The sequence below is a fragment of the Nerophis lumbriciformis genome, linkage group LG32 (assembly GCF_033978685.3).
Source record: "Nerophis lumbriciformis linkage group LG32, RoL_Nlum_v2.1, whole genome shotgun sequence".
Lineage (NCBI taxonomy): Eukaryota > Metazoa > Chordata > Actinopteri > Syngnathiformes > Syngnathidae > Nerophis > Nerophis lumbriciformis.
Window position 1 is genome coordinate 4,876,864 of NC_084579.2, and position 21,014 is coordinate 4,897,877.

At 41.4% G+C, this 21,014-nt stretch overlaps 1 protein-coding gene across 3 annotated transcripts in view; it reads left to right on the forward strand.

Moving 5' to 3' along the window:
- Positions 1 to 2,534: 2,534 nt before the first annotated feature.
- Positions 2,535 to 21,014, forward strand: part of ash2l (ash2 like, histone lysine methyltransferase complex subunit) — a 40,007-nt gene continuing 21,527 nt past the window's right edge. Inside the window, exons 1-9 of one of the 3 annotated variants that reach the window (XM_061927360.1) lie at positions 2,535 to 2,647; positions 3,172 to 3,238; positions 3,305 to 3,450; positions 9,814 to 9,902; positions 9,975 to 10,069; positions 15,691 to 15,786; positions 15,867 to 15,962; positions 16,035 to 16,110; positions 16,224 to 16,241. In XM_061927360.1, the coding sequence (XP_061783344.1) occupies positions 2,577 to 2,647; positions 3,172 to 3,238; positions 3,305 to 3,450; positions 9,814 to 9,902; positions 9,975 to 10,069; positions 15,691 to 15,786; positions 15,867 to 15,962; positions 16,035 to 16,110; positions 16,224 to 16,241 (754 nt within the window). In that variant the 5' untranslated portion in view covers positions 2,535 to 2,576. The remainder of the gene's footprint in view (positions 2,648 to 3,171; positions 3,239 to 3,304; positions 3,451 to 9,813; positions 9,903 to 9,974; positions 10,070 to 15,690; positions 15,787 to 15,866; positions 15,963 to 16,034; positions 16,111 to 16,223; positions 16,242 to 21,014) is intronic. The other 2 variants (XM_061927361.1, XM_061927362.1) reach the window with 2 other exon arrangements.

Here is a 21,014-nt window from a genome sequence, read left to right on the forward strand (position 1 = left end):
CCTACAACTACAGCACCAGTATTGTGCTGCTGAAGCAAGTCCGTTTTGAAAACATTTTGTGTAAGGGTCCCTCCTTTATGACAATTTAGCGAAAAAAAGTTCTCATAAAATCTGTATTTTCTGCCATTTTTGGGTTTTGTCGGGACTCCTGATGAGGTTTTGAGACATCTCCTACAACTACAGCACCAGTATTGTGCTGCTGAAATAAGTCTCTTTTAAAAAAATTTGTGTAAGGGTCCCCCCCCTTACGACATTTTATCGAAAAAAAGTTCTCATAAAATCTGTATTTTCTGCCATTTTCGGGTTTTGTCGGGACTCCTGATGAGGTTTTGAGACATCTCCTACAACTACAGCACCAGTATTGTGCTGCTGAAGCAAGTCTGTTTTGAAAACATTTTGTGTAAGGGTCCCCCCTTTATGACAATTTAGCGAAAAAAAGTTCTCATAAAATCTGTATTTTCTGCCATTTTCGGGTTTTGTCGGGACTCCTGATAAGGTTTTGAGACATCTCCTACAACTACAGGACCATTTTTTGTGCTGCTGAAATAAATCTGTTTAAAAAAAATTTGTGTAAGGGTCCCCCCTTACGACATTTTAGCGAAAAAAGTTTTCAAAAAATACGCATTTTCTGCCATTTTCGGGTTTTATCGGGACTCCTGATGACGTTTTGAGACATCTCCTACAACTACAGAACCAGTATTGTGCTGCTGAAGCAAGTCTGTTTTAAAAAAATTTGTGTAAGGGTCCCCCCTTACGACATTTTAGCGAAAAAAGTTTTCAAAAAATACGCATTTTCTGTCATTTTCGGGTTTTGTCGGGACTCCTGATGACGTTTTGAGACATCTCCTACAACTACAGCACCAGTATTGTGCAGCTGAAATAAGTCTGTTTAAAAATGTTTGTGTAATGGTCCCCCCTTTATGACATTTTAGCGGAAGAAAGTTCTCATAAAATCTGTATTTTCTGCCATTTTCGGGTTTTGTCGGGACTCCTGATGAGGTCTTGAGCATCTCCGACAACTACAGGACCATTTTTTGTGCTGCTGAAATAAGTCTGTTTTAAAAAAATTTGTGTAAGGGTCCCCCCTTACGACATTTTAGCGAAAAAAGTTTTCAAAAAATACGCATTTTCTGTCATTTTCGGGACTCCGGGTGACGTTTTGAGACATCTCCTACAACTACAGCACCAGTATTGTGCAGCTGAAATAAGTCTGTTTAAAAAAAATTTGTGTAAGGGTCCCCCCTTTATGACATTTTAGCGAAAAAAAGTTCTCATAAAATCTGTATTTTCTGCCATTTTCGGGTTTTGTCGGGACTCCTGATGAGGTTTTGAGCATCTCCGACAACTACAGGACCATTTTTTGTGCTGCTGAAATAAGTCTGTTTTAAAAAAATTTGTGTAAGGGTCCCCCCTTACGACATTTTAGCGAAAAAAGTTTTCAAAAAATACGCATTTTCTGTCATTTTCGGGACTCCTGGTGACGTTTTGAGACATCTCCTACAACTACAGCACCAGTATTGTGCAGCTGAAATAAGTCTGTTTAAAAAATTTTTGTGTAAGGGTCCCCCCTTTATGACATTTTAGCGAAAAAAATTTCTCATAAAATTTGTATTTTCTGCCAGTTTCGGGTTTTGTCGGGACTCCTGATAAGGTCTTGAGCATCTCCGACAACTACAGGACCATTTTTTGTGCTGCTGAAATAAGTCTGTTTTAAAAAAATTTGTGTAAGGGTCCCCCCTTACGACATTTTAGCGAAAAAAGTTTTCAAAAAATACGCATTTTCTGTCATTTTCGGGACTCCGGGTGACGTTTTGAGACATCTCCTACAACTACAGCACCAGTATTGTGCAGCTGAAATAAGTCTGTTTAAAAAAAATTTGTGTAAGGGTCCCCCCTTTATGACATTTTAGCGAAAAAAAGTTCTCATAAAATCTGTATTTTCTGCCATTTTCGGGTTTTGTCGGGACTCCTGATGAGGTTTTGAGCATCTCCGACAACTACAGGACCATTTTTTGTGCTGCTGAAATAAGTCTGTTTTAAAAAAATTGTGTAAGGGTCTGTACACTGCTGCTGGAATTTTAATTTTCCTGAGGGAACTCTCCTGAAGGAATCAATAAAGTACTATCTATCTATATATCTATTTATCTATCTATTACCTTAATTGAGTGCTCTGTAAAAAGTTGATTGTGCCCTTTGTCAGCCACTATTATACTGTATGCTGAAATGTCCTCTGCAGTGGACATTCTTTTTTGTTCATTAGTAATATATCATTGTTGTAGGATAGGGTATATAGGCTTTTATTTATCCTACAAAGGGAAATTACGTTGTTGCATTGAGAGTTTTTACATACAGTAACAGAAGTAAAACGTAGTGAATAACAAAAAATTGTAATAAAAACTACGTAAGGCGCACTATAATGTAGAGATGAATGAAATATAAAATAAAACAAAAATCACTTGCACGCCAAGAAAAAAGATCACAGTAAAGTTGATTTATCAGTTCACTCCCTCACCTGTGGTGTCGCTGTGGAGCTCGGCGGCCGTGGTTTCCTCTCTTCTCGCGATACTTCTTCTTGAATGAATTCAAACATGGCGTCGGCAGGAGAGGCGGGCAGCAGTGTAGTAACTGAAGCAGACACAGCGAAGAGGTTTTACATTTACACACCTTTTTATTGCCTTTAAGGTTAAAACCACACATTTTATCAACGATGTTACACATGTTGGCGCCATATGTCCTTTAAAGATGTTAGCTAGCAGGTGTTCGACGTCGCGGAGTCGACTAAATAACGCGTAAACTCGCTTAAATGTGTACGCTTTGTTTAGGGAAAACAAAGCACAAATGCAGCTTTAATGTCAAATATTTCCAGGGTGTGTTTTTGTATTCAGCTAGTTTTGCATCCACACAAAAATGTCGGTCAAATAAACTATAATGTAGCTGAGATAGGCTCCAGCGACCCCGAAAGGGACAAGCGGTAGAAAATGGATGGATGGAGACGTGTGTGTATTTTTTTTGCTGTCAGTAGCATTCTTTCTGAATGTGTTGATGTTTACAGTCCAGCTCCGTTAAAGACAGGTGTTATTTGCATTTTAGAGGTGTGACGTGGATGAAAACATTCCCACTTTTTTCTGAAACCCTTCAAAAAGTATTGACTAACCCTTCTGTCATCTTCAGTGAGGCTGCGTTCACTGAGCTTCCTGTCAGCATGGACACACAGTCATCCAGTGGCAAGGAAGGACTGGTGAGTTGCTGATGTTTTCATCTCACCTCGCCGGACGACTCTTGTCACGTGTTTTTCCTCCTACAGGAAACGGCGGGCAACGCCTCCGAGGCAGCCGATACCCTCACCGGGTCGGGGGACGAGGAAAACGGGAGACAGTTGGGCGAGGTGGAGCTGCAGTGCGCCTTGTGTACAAAGTGGTTCACCGCCGACACGTTTGCAATCAACACGACGTATGTCAACATCGCAAGTACGTAGGGATGATGTTCGAAACCGGTTCTCCCGATTGTTCGATAAGAAAAGAACCAGATTCCATGGATTCGAATCCCTTTTTGAGAACCGGTTCCCGTTATGGAAGCCACTACACCGTATTTTCACGACCATAGGGCGCACCGTATTAAAAGGCGCCTTGTCAGTGACGGGTGCTATTTCTGTATTTAACGCATAAATAAGGCGCAGCGTATTTTTGGGCGCAGGCATGGTTAAACATACGCTATCTTAAAACATACGCTAGCACAGTGTTTTCCAACCACTGTGCCGTGAGATACAGTCTGGTGTGCCGTGGGAAATTGTCTAAATTCACCTATTTGGGTTAAAAATATTTTTTGCAAACCAGTAATGATCCAATCCAATCCAATCCACTTTATTTATATAGCACATTTAAACAACAAAATGTTTCCAAAGTGCTGCACAACAATACGTATTTTCCGCACTATAAGGCGCACCGGATTATTAGCCGCACCTTCAATGAATGGCATATTTCATAACTTTGTCCACCAATAAGCCGCCCCGGACTATAAGCCGCGCCTACGCTGCGCTAAAGGGAATGTCAAAAAAACAGTCAGATAGGTCAGTCAAACTTTAATAATATATTAAAAACCAGCGTTCTAACAACTCTGTTCACTCCCAAAATGTACGCAAATGTGCAATCACAAACATAGTAAAATTCAAAATAGTGCAGAGCAATAGCAACATAATGTTGCTCGAACGTTAATGTCACAACACACAAAATAAACAAAGCGCTCACTTTCTGAAGTTATTCTTCATTCGTAAATCCTTCGTCTTCGGTGTCCGAAGTGAAAAGTTGGGCAAATTTACGATCCACTGGCAGATGTTGGCGTCGTCTGGCGCTGCCTCCTCGTCTTAGTGAAGGTGTGTTCGCCTTCTGTCATCCATTGTTCCCACGCAGTTAGCAGTCTAGCTTCGAATGCCCTGTTGACACCAATATCTAGCGGCTGGAGGTCTTTTGTCAATCCACCCGGAATGACGGCGAGTATTGAATTAAGCGCGTAAGCGTGTCTCAATGTGATGTTATGAGCTAGCAAATATAACAACTACACTACCCAGCATGCAACGATAGTTACGAGCATGCGCGGTAGCCCTGAGAAGCGTTGTATGCTGGCAGTTAGAATGTGGTTATGAGCACGCTGTGAGTAAACGTTGAGAACTCAGTTAACACGCCTCGTCTGCATTATTTATAATTAGACAGACAACACACTTAATAGGAGCCATTTTGGGGTCTTTACATAAACACACAAATGGAAATGAAACGTCACATATCCCAGCATGCACCGCGCGCTTCTTCTACGGGGAAAAAAGATGGCGGCTGTTTACCGTAGTTGCGAGACCTAAACTTTATGAAAATGAATCTTAATATTTATCCATATATAAAGCTCACCGGGTTATAAGGCGCACTGTCAGCTTTTGAGAAAATTTGTGGTTTTTAGGTGCGCCTTATAGTGCGGAAAATACGGTAAACACAATTAAAAACAATAAAAAATAAATATGATTAAAAACAATTTCAAAGGGTAAAACCAATTAAAACAGTAAATAGAAAGCAAAATTTTAAAAACACAGAGGACAACAGAGGACCACACAACTCACGTAGTGTTAAAAGCCAGAGAATAAAAGTGGGTCTTAAGACGAGACTTAAAACACTCCACTGTGGGAGCAGTTCGAATATGGAGGGGCAGAGTGTTCCAGAGCTTAGGGCCGACCACAGAGAAGGCCCTGTCTCCCCTGGTTTTAAGTCTGGTCTTGGACACCACGAGCTGGAGCTGGCTCTCGGACCTCAGAGCGCGCGCAGGATTGTAAGTTTGGATGAGGTCCGAGATATACTGAGGTGCCAGTCCATGTAAAGCTTTAAAAACAAACAGCAAGGTTTTAAAATCAATTCTAAAATGAACAGATGTGTTGTTGTTGAGTGTCGGTGCTGTCCAGAGCTCAGCAGAGTAACCGTGTAATACTCCTCCATATCAGTAGGTGGCAGCCGGTAGCTAATTGCTTTGTAGATGTCGGAAACAGCGGGAGGCAGCGTGCAGGTAAAAATGTCTCTAATATAGATGCGCGGATAGGCAATTATTTCATCCGCAACCGCATCAGAAAGTCGTCAACCATCCGCCATCCACCCGATGTAACATTTGATCAGAACCGCACCCGCCCGTTGTTATATATCTAATATAGACGATGCAAGGCATTAGTGAGGTTATAAAGCTTTTGCCTGTTAAAGAAAGGAGACTGATCCAATGCAGCACAGACATTCGCGTGCCACGCTGTCACGACCCAGACGCACACCAGTGCGCAATCATATGGGAGCCGCGCTGAGCGCACCTCCAAGCGCGTCTCGCTGCCGGCGACGGCCGGGTATGGGCCCGACGCTCCAGCGCCATCCATTTTCAGGGCTAGTTGATTCGGCAGGTGGGTTATTACACACTCCTTAGCGGGTTCCGACTTCCATGGCCACCGTCCTGCTGTCTATATCAACCAGGGTGAGCCCCACCCCTTTCATGAGCGCACTGCGCGCGGAGTGACCCCTGTTACGCGCCCCCGGCAACAGGGGTGGCGGGCAGGTAAGCTGCGCGGGCGGAGCGCGCGGAGTGACCCCTGTTACGAGCCCCCGGCCACAGGGGTGGCGGGCAGGTAAGCTGCTTACCTGCTGCGCGTGACGCCGGCCGCGGCGAAGGCGGACGAGGCGGGGTGTCGGTGCGGTGGGCGCGGTGGTGACCCTGGACGTGCGTCGGGCCCTTCTCGCGGATTGCCTCAGCTACGGCTCCCGGTGGGGCCCTCTCGGGGGAAGGGGCCTCGGTCCCGGACCCCGGCGAGGCGTCCCTTCTCCGCTCCGTAAAAGTGTCCATCTCTTTTTTTTTTTTTTTCTGTTGTGGCATATGCTGCAGGTGCCTGCTCGTTTTTCGTATGTGGGTAACAACATTTAACTATGTATATATATTTCCGAATTGGTTTAACTGCCACCCGCCTGAATCTATTTAAAATCTAATTTTTTTTTATTTCAACCACCCGACCCGACCCGCGAATAAAATCTAATTTTTTTTAATTTCATCCGCCCGATCCGCGGATAATCCGCGGACTCCGCGGTTGTGCCCGCAAACCGCGCATCTCTAGTCTCTAATGCTTTTTCGTGCAGGTAAAAAGGTGTCTAATGCTTAAACCAAAAATAAACAAAAGGTGAGTGCCCCTAAGAAAAGGCATTAAAGCTTAGGGAAGGCTATGCCGAACGAAACCAAGACTGAACTGGCTACTAAGTAAACAAAAACAGAATGCTGGACGACTGCAAAGACTTACTGTGGAACAAAGATGGCGTCCACAATGTACATTCGAACATGACATGACAATCAACAATGTCCCCCCACAAAGAAGGATAAAAACAACTGAAATATTCTTGATTGCTAAAACAAAGTAGATGCGGGAAATATCGCTCAAAGGAAGACATGAAACTGCTACGGGAAAATACCAAAAAAATAGGAGCGCAAGACAAGAAGTAAAACACTACACACAGGAAAACAGCAAAAAATACAAAATAAGTGAGGGTGTGATGTGACAGGTGGTGACAGTACACCTACTTTGAGACAAGTGCTTTAGTGATGCATGCTTGGTTAGGGTTTAAAGTCATATTCAAAAATTGCGACAACGACTTTTTACTGCCGACTGAGTTTAGTTTTTTAGTGATTTCTGCTGGTGGCGTGCCTCCGCATTTTTTCAACGCAAAAAATGTGCCTTGGCTCAAAAAAGGTTGAAAAACTTTGCGCTAGCACGCGTGGACGCTGTTTTAAAAAGGCGACAGGAGCAAAGCTGAGTTGGGTTGTACTTTATTGAAGTATTTATCAATGTACTCAAAAGTCCTCATCTTCTGTGTCCCAAAGGAACAGCTGGGCAAGTTCTCCATCAAACACGCCAGATTCACTCTCCTCATTTTCAAAGTCAGTCTCGTTGTCCATTAGCATAGTGAGCTAGCACAACAGTAAAAGCCGACTTCTCTTGCACCGTTGTGCGTATGGATTTGCTACCGTGCTGGTCCCCTTCTTCTCCAGTGTGCTTCACCGGGATGTCGAAAGTAAGGCTGCAACTAACGATTATTTTTCTATCGATTAATCTATAGATTATTTTTTCGATTAATCGGTTAATCTATAGATTTTTTTTTATTATTAATCTATAGATTTTTTTTTCCTTTTACCGATTATTTTTTTTATTTAAAATGAAGATGAAAAAATAAATGTAGGCCAGTTTTTTCAAAAGGCATGGCTTTTATTTACAAAAAAAAAAGTACGGCCACTCAGTCAACATTGACAACAACATGACAAAATATTCTGTAACAATGTAAACATTTAAAACGTTTAACATTTAACAAAATTAAAAGTAGCTTATTTGCTTTTTAATGTGCAAATATAAAAGTAAACATCCAGTGCAAATCTTAATATTCTGCAATAGTATAAGCATTTCAAAAGTAAAAGTATTGCTTATTTTGCTTTAAAATGTGCAAAAATAAAGATAAACATCCAATACAAAAAAGTGCAAAACGGAAATATTCTGTAACAACAGTGTAAACATTTCAACAAAAGTAAAAGTGTTGCTTATTTGCTAAAATGTGCAAAAATAAAGATAAACATCCAATACAAAAAAGTGCAAAACGAAATATTCTGTAACAACAGTGTAAACATTTGAACAAAAGTAAAAGTATTGCTTATTTTGCTTAATAACAACAATGATAGTATGATTAAAGTGAAAGTTAATTGTTGGTTTGTACATAGTATATGTAACTGTTAATGTTGTAAAAGGTATTTGCACAACTAATTAACGTTAGCGTTTGTGACACGTCTTGTGCCGTGGGGTTCTTTCAGGACAGACAGACTGAACGCCAGACGGCTTTGCCAGGTTTACAATCTTTTAATTTTACACAAAGTCTTTTCTCTTCCAACTCTTTTCTCTTTCTTTCCTCGCTTTTCAGCTCCTCTTCCTCGCTCGCTCCTCGTCCTTTGTCTCTGGCTCTCCTCCTCTCTCGCTCCACGTCAGCTTCACCCTGGCTCCTTCCAGTCTCTCTTCCCTCTCTCTCTGCTGCTCCCCTTTTCTTCAGCGAGAGGAGATTGGATGATCGTGCCCAGGTGCGCGGATCGCGCACCTGGGCACGATTGCGGCGTCGCTCCCGGCGCGCCCCGCCTCACCGTTTGCTCGCCGGCCCCGCCTCTCCACAGCGATAAAAAGGAGCGCGTCTTTGTAAACACTGAACAGGCACGCCAAACGCGCCTCTCAGAGCGAAACGGTGCTTTAGTTTATGAATTTACAACGCAGATACAAATGACACATTCATGTTTTTGTGTAATGATGACAACGTATACTCACGCGGACGATTGACTGGTTGATGGTGATGGCAAGAACGCTGTCGGTTTTCTTTTCAAATGTTCGTTCATAGCCGTTGTGCTGCTATGATAGGCCATTTCCGCTCGACACAGTGTGCATACAACAACAATATTAGGCTGTTTATTTAAATACTCCCACACTTTTGATGACTTTTGGCGTGCTTTTTTCCCCTCGCTTGCACCGTCTGCTTTGCGCTCCGCCATGACAGTAGTGTGACGTAAATATGCGACGCGTCGGCGCACAAAAACAGCGTTGACGTATTTACGTAACCGATGACGTCGACGCGTCGTTTCAGCCTTAGTCGAAAGTGAGCGGCACCTCGTCCATGTTGGTGATGTGTTTGTCTGCAATTTTGTTTATTTACAACGCACATAACAGCACTATATGCTCACTGGGGGCGTGCCTTTAGCGTCCTCTCTCACCTGAAACCTTCACACTATAACGGCCACATGCTGTCCTCAATCACGTCCACTTTTTCTCCATATAAACAGCGTGCCGACCTAGTCATGTAACATCTATGGCTTTTGGAACTCAGTGCACACACAACAACCTATCTGGATTCCATAAGGTAAATGGTAAATGGGTTATACTTGTATAGCGCTTTTCTACCTTTTTAAGGAACTCAAAGCGCTTTGAAACTATTTCCACATTCACCCATTCACACACACATTCACACACTGATGGCGGGAGCTACCATGCAAGGCGCTAACCAGGACCCATCAGGAGCAAGGGTGAAGTGTCTTGCTCAAGGACACAACGGACGTGACTAGGATGGTAGAAGGTGGGGATTGAACCAGTAACCCTCAGATTGCTGCAAGGAATCTGTTCGATAAGAGGATTCGATAATGGGCTCGAACTCGATAATTTCTTAACGAACATCATCCCTACAAGTACGCACGCCTGTTAGGGTCCAAATATCACAGCAGCCTTTGCCTTGTCTTTTGCAGGTCTTGTCTTCCCTTCATGACCAACTACGTGTTCCACTGCAACGTTTGTCATCACAGCGGCAACACGTATTTCCTCAGGAAACAAGCCAGTATGCTCCCTCGTCCCTAAATGAACTCCATTGTGGTTGTTTTGGTGGTCACGAGGATCTTTGAATTTTCAGACCTAAAGGAGATGTGTCTCACAGCACTTGCTAACCTGACCTGGAGGTCCAGAACCCAAGACGAACACCCAAAGACCATGTTCTCTAAGGACAAGGTAAACACTGATCTTCTCTTCTAGCAGTGCAGTGTTTCTCTGAGGTTGCTGCTGTATGCTTACACTTGGCAGGTGTGTGCATGTGTTTTGATTGATTGATTGAGACTTTTATTAGTAGATTGCACAGTACAGTACATATTCCGTACAATTGACCACTAAATGGTAACACCCCAATAAGTTTTTCAACTTGTTTAAGTCTTAAATCAATTCATGCGGGTTTGGGTTGCAGATATTGGACTGATAATCGATACATCAAAACAAACACGTGAACACATGGTGCGCGTGCAGCATTGCAACAGTGCTTGTCCACAGTTTGTTTAAAAAAAAAACCCGTCATAATAGACTACAACGTCAAAATATAGACGTGTCATTTAGGTAATGCGATCGTTTGTCAGCACGTGATACTCAGAGCTAGAGATGGTACCGTTTACATTTGAGCTGATACGGTACCAATTCCCAATACTAGTTTTGGTGTTGTTGTGTGTGTTAATACTAGGGGTGTAACGGTACACAAAAATTCCGGTTCGGTACGTACCTCGGTTTAGAGGTCACGGTTCGGTTCATTTTTGGTACAGTAAGAAAACAAGAAAATATACATTTTTGGGTTATTTATTTACCAAATTTGATGTGAAGTAATGGGAACCTTGGATAGGTCAATAATTCTTACTAACATTGATTTTGATTCAATATTATGTTTTGAGCAATGACAGTTTGAAAGAAAAAAAAGCAGCTTTGTGTTATTAGTCAACATTGCAACTTTTTCTATAAAACATTTAACCTTTAAGCATTTTTATTTCACTTTTGTTATGTTTTTGTTTATTTTAATAGTATTTTTAGAATGTGCCGTGGGCCTTTAAAACATTAGCTGTGTGCCACAAATGGCACACTTTTGACACCCCTGCTATAGATAATAAAAAATTAAATGTGATAAATCTATGGATAAAAAGCAGAGCCTGGCGACGCATGCGCGTTTATCATAACTCTCTCGCTCTCTCTGTCTCTGCCCCTCCCTCACCAATGCTGCTTCGCGCACAATTTGTTTTGTTTTTAACCCCTTCTTAACCCTGAATGTACATTGAAAATACACGCAACCCTAACTCAAAATGCCGGACATTTGAGGCATTTAAGAAACTCCGCCCTGACAACTCCGCAAAAGAGGACATGTCCGGTGAAAAGAGGACGTATGGTCAGTCTATCGTAGCCCATTAGCTGCTAGCATGCCGTGTGTTGTGCCTCGGTGTGCATTGTTTACACAACGTGCGTTACGCTACTTAATATGTCCGTGTGGAAACTCGTTCGGTACACCTCTGAACCGAACCGGAACCCCCCTTACCGCATACTTGCCAACCTTGAGACCTCCGATTTCGGGAGGTGTGTGTGTGTGTGGGGGGGGCGTGATTGGGGGCGTGGTTAAGAGGGGAGGAGTATATTTACAGCTAGAATTCACCAAGTCAAGTATTTCATATATATATATATATATATATATATATATATATAAGAAATACTTGACTTTCAGTGAATTCTAGCTATATATATATATATATATATATATATATATATATTTTATTTTTTTATTATTTATTTTATTTTATTATATATATATATATATATATATATATATATATATATATATATTTAATATATATATATATATATATATACTGTATATATAAATAAGAGAAATACTTGAATTTCAGTGTTCATTTATTTACACATATACACACACATAACACTCATCTACTCATTGTTGAGTTAAGGGTTGAATTGTCCATCCTTGTTCTATTCTCTGTCACTATTTTTCTAACCATACTGAACACCCTCTGATGATGCATTCTGCTTCGTCTCCTTGTTGTGTGCGCAGTTGTGCACTGCACTCTCTAAAAGCCGTAGATGTTATAGTCACATATGCATGTACAGTAGATGGCAGTATTGTCCTGTTTAAGAGTGTCACAACATTGCTGTTTACGGCAGACGAACTGCTTTACGGTAGACGAAAACGTGACTGCTGTTGTTGTGTGTTGTAACCGCGCTGGGAGGACATTAATGAAACTGCCTAACAATAAACCCACATAAGAAACCAATAACTCGCCCTTATGATTGGGCAGGAACGCTGTTTATATTGTGGGAAAGCGGACGTGAAAGCAGGCTGTCGACACGTCACTCAGGTCCGCCTGAATTTCGGGAGATTTTCGGGAGAAAATTTGTCCCGGGAGGTTTTCTGGAGAGGCGCTGAATTTCGGGAGTCTCCCGGAAAATCCGGGAGGGTTGGCAAGTACCGGTATGCCTTACCGAAACGGTTCAATACAAATACACGTACCGATACACCCCTAGTTAATACATATTAATTGTTTTTGACAATAACATCTAATTTTTATTGCCACATTTAAAACTATTATAAAGGCTGTCCAGTTGTTGTATCTTGTTTCATTATCACATTTCTGAGTCTCATTTGCAATGACATTAAGTTGAAGAACAGTTGCAAGTCCAACACATGAGACGGCAGTAATGTATAATTTTGTTTTTTGTTGCGCCCTTAAAAGAGGTAAAACTGTAAGTATTGTACTTATTACGCAGCAGCTGTTGGATTATAACGAGCATCTTAGTTGTAGTTTTCATTTACAAATTTAGAGGAGGTGTTGAAATCGTCATGTAAAATGTTTAATGCTAATCAGTAGCATGTCAATAGCAAATCCAATTCATATTAACACATACCTGCCAACTACTCCGGTTTTTCCGTAATTGGTACGGTTTTCATCAACCTATTCCGGGTTACGGTTGCAGTGATAAAAAAATACGGTTTATCATTAATTTAAAAAAAAAATTTTTTTTTAAGTTTTATTCACGAAATCGCGTAACAACAATGACAATCGACACTGCTTCCCGTAACTTCCTATCGAGCCATTCAGGAATGCCATGCGGGAGGCTATTTATAGCACCGCTGCCAAGCACGAGGCACCTGTTGCCCATTGTTTCCAAACGAGCGAACGATCATGGAATCAGCCGGAGAAAAATCGCAAACGAGTCTTAAACCAAAAAGAAAACTGCAGTCATTCCGTGAAGAATATTCAAAAGCCTATCCGGGAATAATTATCCGTTCCAAAAAGGGTGAAAACTACGCGAATTGCACCTTGTGCAGACAAGATTTTTCGATCGGACACGGAGGAATTAGCGATGTAAAAGACCACGTTGGGACAAAAAAACACAAGTCTAATGCCGTTGCTAAATTTGGATTTTAGCCACAAAAAGGTAATGACACCAATGTTATCTATTGGAATTGTTTAGTACTGTTATACTGTTAAAAGTGTTTATACTATTTATGCTTTCAAGTCCAAGTTGAAGAAATCTTGTTAAATGTTGACAGCATAACTACCAAAATACAGAAGTATGTCCTTAATATTTTTGCAGTGCTATTTCTGTTGAAAAGTTAAAATGATTACATTAGAGATGTGATGTGCCACTTTTCAAGTGTCTGATGGCTTAAATTAATTTTCATTAATTTTTCATATTTTGAATTCTTTTGAAAGGCTTACAAAAAAACTACATTTGAATTGTAATTCCATGCTATTGACAGGACTATTAATTTTAATGAAGTTAGCTTACCATGTTTACAGTATGATAATTGTGATAGAAATGTGAATTTTAGGCACAGAATATTTTTTACAATTGAACAAGGCAGTAGATTATACAAGCTTGGACAGAAAGTTAATAATGACACCAATTTTTTTTTTTATGGAATTGTTTAGTACTGTTTTACCATTTGTTTACTGTAAAAAGTGTTTATACTTTCAATTAACAAATTGAAGTCTTGTGAAAGGTTGACAGGATAACTGGCATTAACTGTCAAAATAATTTCAAACTATTGAAGTTAGCTTACAGAATAAACATGTCAATCAACCCATATGATTTTTGCTGTAATATTTTTGTTTTGAAAAGTCACTGTGACTGATAGAAAAGTGATGGTTTTAGCAACATTTTAACCTGTCTGAATGCAATCAATCATTTTGCGTCGGGGGCGAACCCCTGAACCCCCCACCAGGACTTTGTCCTGGACCTACCGGGGCCTGCGGCCCCTGGACCCTGGCTACTAGGTTTTTCTGATTTCAAAAGTTGGCAGGTATGTTAACATCAAGCTCATAAAAGGAGCCTTTGTTTGTTTACTAATAAAACAAAAGTTGTCTCGTATGTTCACTGTTTTATTTAAAGACAAAATTGCAGTAAGAAAGATATGTTTAATGTACAATAATATTTTTGTTAAGATAAAGCCAATAATGCCATTTTTGTGGTCCCCTTTATTTAGAAAAGTATCAAAGTATCAAAATACATTTTGGTACCCGTACCAAAATATTGGTACTGGGACAATAGTCTGCTTTAATTGCTGCTGGAGTACCGTATTTTCCGCACCATAAGGCGCCCTGGGTTATAAGCCGCGCCTTCAATGAACGGCATATTTCAAAACTTTGTCCACCTATAAGCCGCCCCGTGTTGTAAGCCGCATCTAACTGCGCTAAAGGAATGTCAAAAAAACAGTCAGATAGGTCAGTCAAACTTTAATAATATATTAAAACCAGCGTGATGTGGGCGCGCATGGAATCGTATATCAACATGGACGAAGCTGCGTGAAAAAAGCCACCCGGCCTCTTCGCGTAAACTTAAACTTACCTTAACCACTCGCTCATCTTTTCTTCATCCATCCCTTCGAGTTAGCTTTTATGATGACGCTGGCTGGAAAGGTCTCTTTTGGCAAGGTCTTCCTTTTGAATATCACCATGGGTGGAAGTTTCTGGCCATTAGCATGGCAAGCTAGAACCACAGTGAAGGATGACTTCTCATTCCCTGTGGTGCGAATATTCACCGTACGTGCTCCCGTTGTATCCACAGTGCGGTTCACAGGAATATCAGTTGCTGTGAAATAGAAATCAGTGTGCGGATGGAGAGATTGCGTCTTTTCATGAACCGGATCCCTGTCGTTTAGTAGGAGCCATTTTGTGGTCTTTACAGATGTAAACACACAAAGGAAATGAAACGTACGGTAATATCCGCGCGCTTTTTCTTCTTCTACGCGGGCGGGTGGTTGCTTACAGTAGAAGAAGAAGCGCTTCCTGTTCTATGGGGGCGGGTGCTTACCTTGGCGGTTGCTTGCGTAGAAGAAGAAGCGCTTCCTGTTCTACCGGGAAAAAAGATGGCGGCTGTTTACCGTAGTTACGAGACCGAAACTTTATGAAAATTAATCTTAATATTTATCCATATATAAAGCGCACCGGGTTATAAGGCGCACTGTCAGCTTTTGAGAAAATTTGTGGTTTTTAGGTGCGCCTTATAGTGCGGAAAATACGGTAATTGAAAAGTGCCAAAATGCAAAGAGTGACGTCCCGCGCGACCAAAATCCCACATTGCGCCGTGGAATTTTTCTGGTGAATCGGTGCCCGGTAGCACCAGCGGAATTTGGTCGGTACCAAAAAAGTACCAAAATCTTTACCCATCCCTGCTTAAGAGAGTAATTGTAAACAATCATGAAAATGTGCGAAATACATGAAAAATGTGCCTCTAAAACCAGACAAAAAGTGCTGTATGGACAGGACTTTGTTGTCATTATGTCTTCATACCTGTCTCCTTCCGTTCAGGATATCATTCCCTTTATTGACAAATATTGGGAGTGCATGACGACCAGACAAAGGCCTGGAAAGCTTACCTGGCCAAACAACATTGTGAAGACGATGGTAAGCGTGTCGTCATGGCGACATAGTCACGGTTGACTAAGCCACGTGTCCTCATGGGTCATTTGGGTTTTGTTTTCCAGAGCAAAGAGCGAGACGTTTTCCTGGTGAAGGAGCATCCTGACCCTGGCAGTAAGGATTCAGAGGAGGAGTACCCCAAGTTTGGCTTGCTGGACCAGGTATTACCCCTCAAGTGTCAGACACACACACGACAGGAAGTGAGGCTGATAGCTAATGTCGTTATCATGCAGGACCTGGGTAACATCGGACCCTCATACGACTCGCAGAAGCAGTCCGCTGTGACGCCCACCGCAGGAGGCCTAAACGGTAAAACATGAGTAAATGAGTTTATGAAGCCTTGTTCGAAAAAAAGGAGGTTTTGTGGCGTCTAAAGTCCAAACGGAGTCATTGTTGATCATGACGGACATTGTGTGTTCCAGGTGGATCCACTTACTCAGGTGAATATTTGGTATTTTAGCAGCTTGTGGAATATGTTTTGTGTCTTGTGAACCGCTGGATGGAAGTTGGCCGCCAGGCTCCAATTACAACTAGGGATGGGCATAAACAGTCCATGTATTAATGCCTAGTTTCTCAACTCGTGGGTCATGACAGAAAACAATTGAGAAGCACTCTATTAATGACTGATAATGAACACTTATGCCATCACATGGAGTTTGATCAAGATTATTATATTGAGGTTATGTTATGCAGTCACTGTTTCACTACCTGGCAGAAACCAGAAGAGGGCACCAAGCTAGTTTGTTGGAGAAGTGGGAACTCACAGATGTGTCAGACAGGAGGTAGAATGCCTAAAGGTGCCACAAATATCAAGAGTTAGAAGAAATGTTATTTAAGTGTTTAATTTGGACATTGTGCCTCTATTTAATGATCACTAAATAGCATAAAGCAGGGGTGCCCATTACGTCGATCCCGAGGGTGTCAGTCGATCGCCAGCCAGGCATTAAAAAGGGTCTTGTGAGATGACGCTGGCAGCTGCCAGATCATTATTAAGAAAAAATGACCGACAGGAAGGGGAGAAACACTTTTTATTTCAACAGACTCTCGCGCCGTACCTGCGTTAAAACTCTAAAGACCGACTGCACAGTTCCCGTCTTCACAATGAAAGCGCTGCTTCGTCCTGCCTGCGCTAACAAAATAAGAGTCTCAGAAAGCTAGCAAACTACGGAGTTTGCTGCCAATGTGTTTCTTGTAGAGTGTATAAAAAGGAGTATGGAAGCTGGACAAATAAGATGGCAAAAAGCAACCACTTTCATGTGGTATTGGACAGACAGGAGGTCTTTTTTTCTCCTCCATTTGAAAATGTGGACGTTATCATCACTACGTGATGATAACTGAGTTTTTCCTTGCCCTTATGTGGGCTCTGAACCGAGGATGTCTTGTGATTTAGAGCTATATAAATAAACATTGATTGATTGATTGATACTGTGATGATAACTCGGGGCAGCGTAGCTCGGTTAGTAGAGTGGCCGTGCCAGCAACCTGAGGGTTCCGGGTTCGATCCCCGCTTCTGCTATCCTAGTCACAGCTGGTGTGTCCTTGGGCAAGACACTTCACCCACTTGCTCCCAGTGCCACCCACACTGGTTTAAAAATGTAACTTAGATATTGGATTTCACTATGTAAAGCACTTTGAGTCACTAGAGAAAAGCGCTATGTAAATATAGTTCACAATTTACAATACTGTCTGATTCAAATCAATGAAAGTCATCAGAATCAGGTCATACACCAACTTATGTTCTTGTCTTCATGAAAGAAAGGAATCTATATGTGTTAAACATGCTGGTATTATCATTAAACACCTTTAACTTGTTAACAAAAACCTAACTTTCATAAATAAATCAATATAAATGATATACATGAATAAGGTAGATCCTTTCCACTTGGTCAATTGAAAAGTAGCTCGCCTGCAGAAAAAGTGTGGGCACCCCTGACCTAAAGACTATAATCGCACTGTCAATTGTGTTCAATCGTAAAGTTGTCAGTCATAAAAATAAAAGACAAATAGTAGTAGTGATGTGGTATTTACTAGTGATGGGTCCGGCAACACCGATGCATCGGCGCATGCATCGAGCTCATAGAGCGAAACCCTGTGTCGGTGCGCGTACCGCTTTTAGAAAGTCACGTGACCAATCATGAGCTGTTTTGGTCACGTGACCGATACGCCAACTGTGTCGCACTGACGCCTCCTCTGTGCCCTGTGAGCGGCTCTTTTCTACAGCCGGAGAAATAATAACTAAGAAGAGAAAGCGTCTAAAATTGAATACGTTGGAAAAACTGTTTTTTTTTTAATAGAAATGTGTAAAAAAATAATAATAATAATTTCCAGGTCCACAAGCATCCTCATTCACAACACGTTCTCTTAGATTTCCATGTTATGATACATGTTCACATTATTTATTGACTGTATCTAAAAAAGACAAAAAATATATTTTTATTTAAATGAAGTTATGAAATAATCCTAAATGAAATACAATGACTTGGTTTATATTATTGTATATACTAGGTCAGTGGTTCTCAACCTTTTTTCAGCAATGTACCCCCTGTGAATTTTTTTTAAATTCAAGTACCCCCTAATCAGAGCAAAGCATTTTTGGTTGAAAAAAAAAAAAGATAAAGAAGTAAAATACAGCACTATGTCATCAGTTTCTGATTTATTAAATTGTATAAAAAAAAGATATAAAAATAACTAAAAACTTGTTGAAAAATAAACAAGTGATTCAGTTATAAATAAAGATTTCTACACATAGAAGTAATCATCAACTTAAAGTGCCCTCTTTGGGGATTGTAATAGAGATCCATCTGCATTCATGAACATTCTAAACATTTCTTCACAAAAAAAAAAATCATTAACATCAATATTTATGGAACATGTCCACAAAAAATCTAGCTGTCAACACTGAATATTGCATTGTTGCATTTCTTTTCACAGTTCTTTTTGACGGACATTTTAGTGACAAACCTGAGCTTGTGCTTCACTGAGTTTATGAACGAACTTACATTCATATTTTGTTGAAGTATTATTAAATAAATATATTTATAAAGGATTTTTGAATTGTTGCTATTTTTAGAATATTTAAAAAAAATCTCACGTACCCCTTGGCATACCTTTAAGTACCCCCAGGGGTATGCGTACCCCCATTTGAGAACCACTGTACTAGGTCATAAAATCAGTGTCAGTTGAGTCGGTCCATAGGTTGCCTGTAGGGATTTTTAATGTCCAGCAGATGTCAGTATTTAGTGACACAGTATCAATACAGTTTTGCAATGTGTCGAAACGCTTCATGACGCCTCATCAACCCATCACTAGTATTTACTGTACGTACAAAAGACGGGTGTTTAGTGAAGTGAGGTTCCACAGGTGAAGTGAATAACTTTTCTTCTATGTCGTCATCTGCTCGCCTGCCCTTTCTTAGCTCAAACTAAACACATCTTGTGGTCCAGGTGTGAGCGTCTTGTTTGCTCTGCTCTGCTTGAGTCGGTCAACTTCCTGCTTGTGGCTTGCTGCTAACAGTGCCCTGAAGGTTGCTGAAGTCACACGCTGTTCCCGAGTGTCACTTCCAAAACTAGCAAGCCTGCGTCAGCTACTATTCAAATAAAACAGACCTGGGCAAATTACGGCACGCTAAGATTTTCAATCCGGCCCGCCGGAAGTTTCCAAATATTTTTTTTATAATATCAAAACTGCAGCCGCCATTATGATGTGCAGTGCTGTTGAACTATAGTGGCCATTTCAATGGTTGGAATCTGCGCTTTTTGCGTGATGTACGGGTTATTACGGTAATCTACGTCACAGCCACTCCAGGCAGAAGAGGCACAAAGCAGAGTGGGTGGGGTTTGTTTACAGTGCGACCAGCCCGAGACATGGGTGTCAGGGACAGATTTTTACAACAAAGTTCTGCAGGAAAGTGATATTATATCAGATTGTAGGTGTTTTTTTTACACTTTGGGTTCATGTTTTGGCACTCCACCCTTTTCACAGAAAAGGGTGGAGTGCCAACTCCGGGTTGGGGAGGAGATTTTGCCCCAAGTGGAGGAGTTCAAGTACCTCGGAGTCTTGTTCACGAGTGGGGGAAGAGTGGATGGTGAGATCAACAGGCGGATCGGTGCGGCGTCTTCAGTAATGCGGACGCTGTATCGATCCGTTGTGGTGAAGAAGGAGCTGAGCCGGAAGGCAAAGCTCTCAATTTACCGGTCGATCTACGTTCCCATCCTCACCTATGGTCATGAGCTTTGGGTTATAACCGAAAGGACAAGATCACGGGTACAAGCGGCCGAAATGAGTTTCCTCCGCCGGGTGGCGGGGCTCTCCCTTAGAGATAGGGTGAGAAGCTCTGTCATCCGGGAGGAGCTCAAAGTAAAGCCGCTGCTCCTCCACATCGAGAGGAGCCAGATGAGGTGGTTCGGGCATCTGGTCAGGATGCCACCCGAACGCCTCCCTAGGGAGGTGTTTAGGGCACGTCCGACCGGTAGGAGGCCGCGGGGAAGACCCAGGACACGTTGGGAAGACTATGTCTCCCGGCTGGCCTGGGAACGCCTCGGGGTCCCACAGGAAGAGCTGGACGAAGTGGCTGGGGAGAGGGAAGTCTGGGCTTCCCTGCTTAGGCTGCTGCCCCCGCGACCCGACCTCGGATAAACGGAAGAAGATGGATGGATGGATGGATGGATGGGTTCATGTTTTGCGTGATTGTGTAAGATGTCGACAGAGGATGTGGTCTGAGGTTTAAAAGAGGAGAGAAGTCCCTATGTTGTTAATATTCTGTGTTTTCTCATTCTTAGTTAATATAATTAACCCCACATTATTTAATGTCATGTAGAATCTGGATGTCTCGTTCTGTAAACATTTTTTAAATTCCATTCTGTTTTTTGAGGTGGTCTGTCCTAACGTTTTTACTTTTATTGTGAGTTTTTCTATTAGTGCTCCTGAATAAAGGGACCCAAGCACCCTTCAGTACAGCAGATTTTTACAGATGTATATATATATATATATATATATATATATATATATATATATATATATATATATATATATATATATATATATATATATATATATATACAGATACAATACAGGCCCAAAGTTTGGACACACCTTCTCATTCAATGCGTTTTCTTTATTTTCATGACTATTTACATTGTAGATTGTCACATCAAAACTATGAATGAACACATGTGGAGTTATGTACTTAACAAAAAAAGGTGAAATAACTGAAC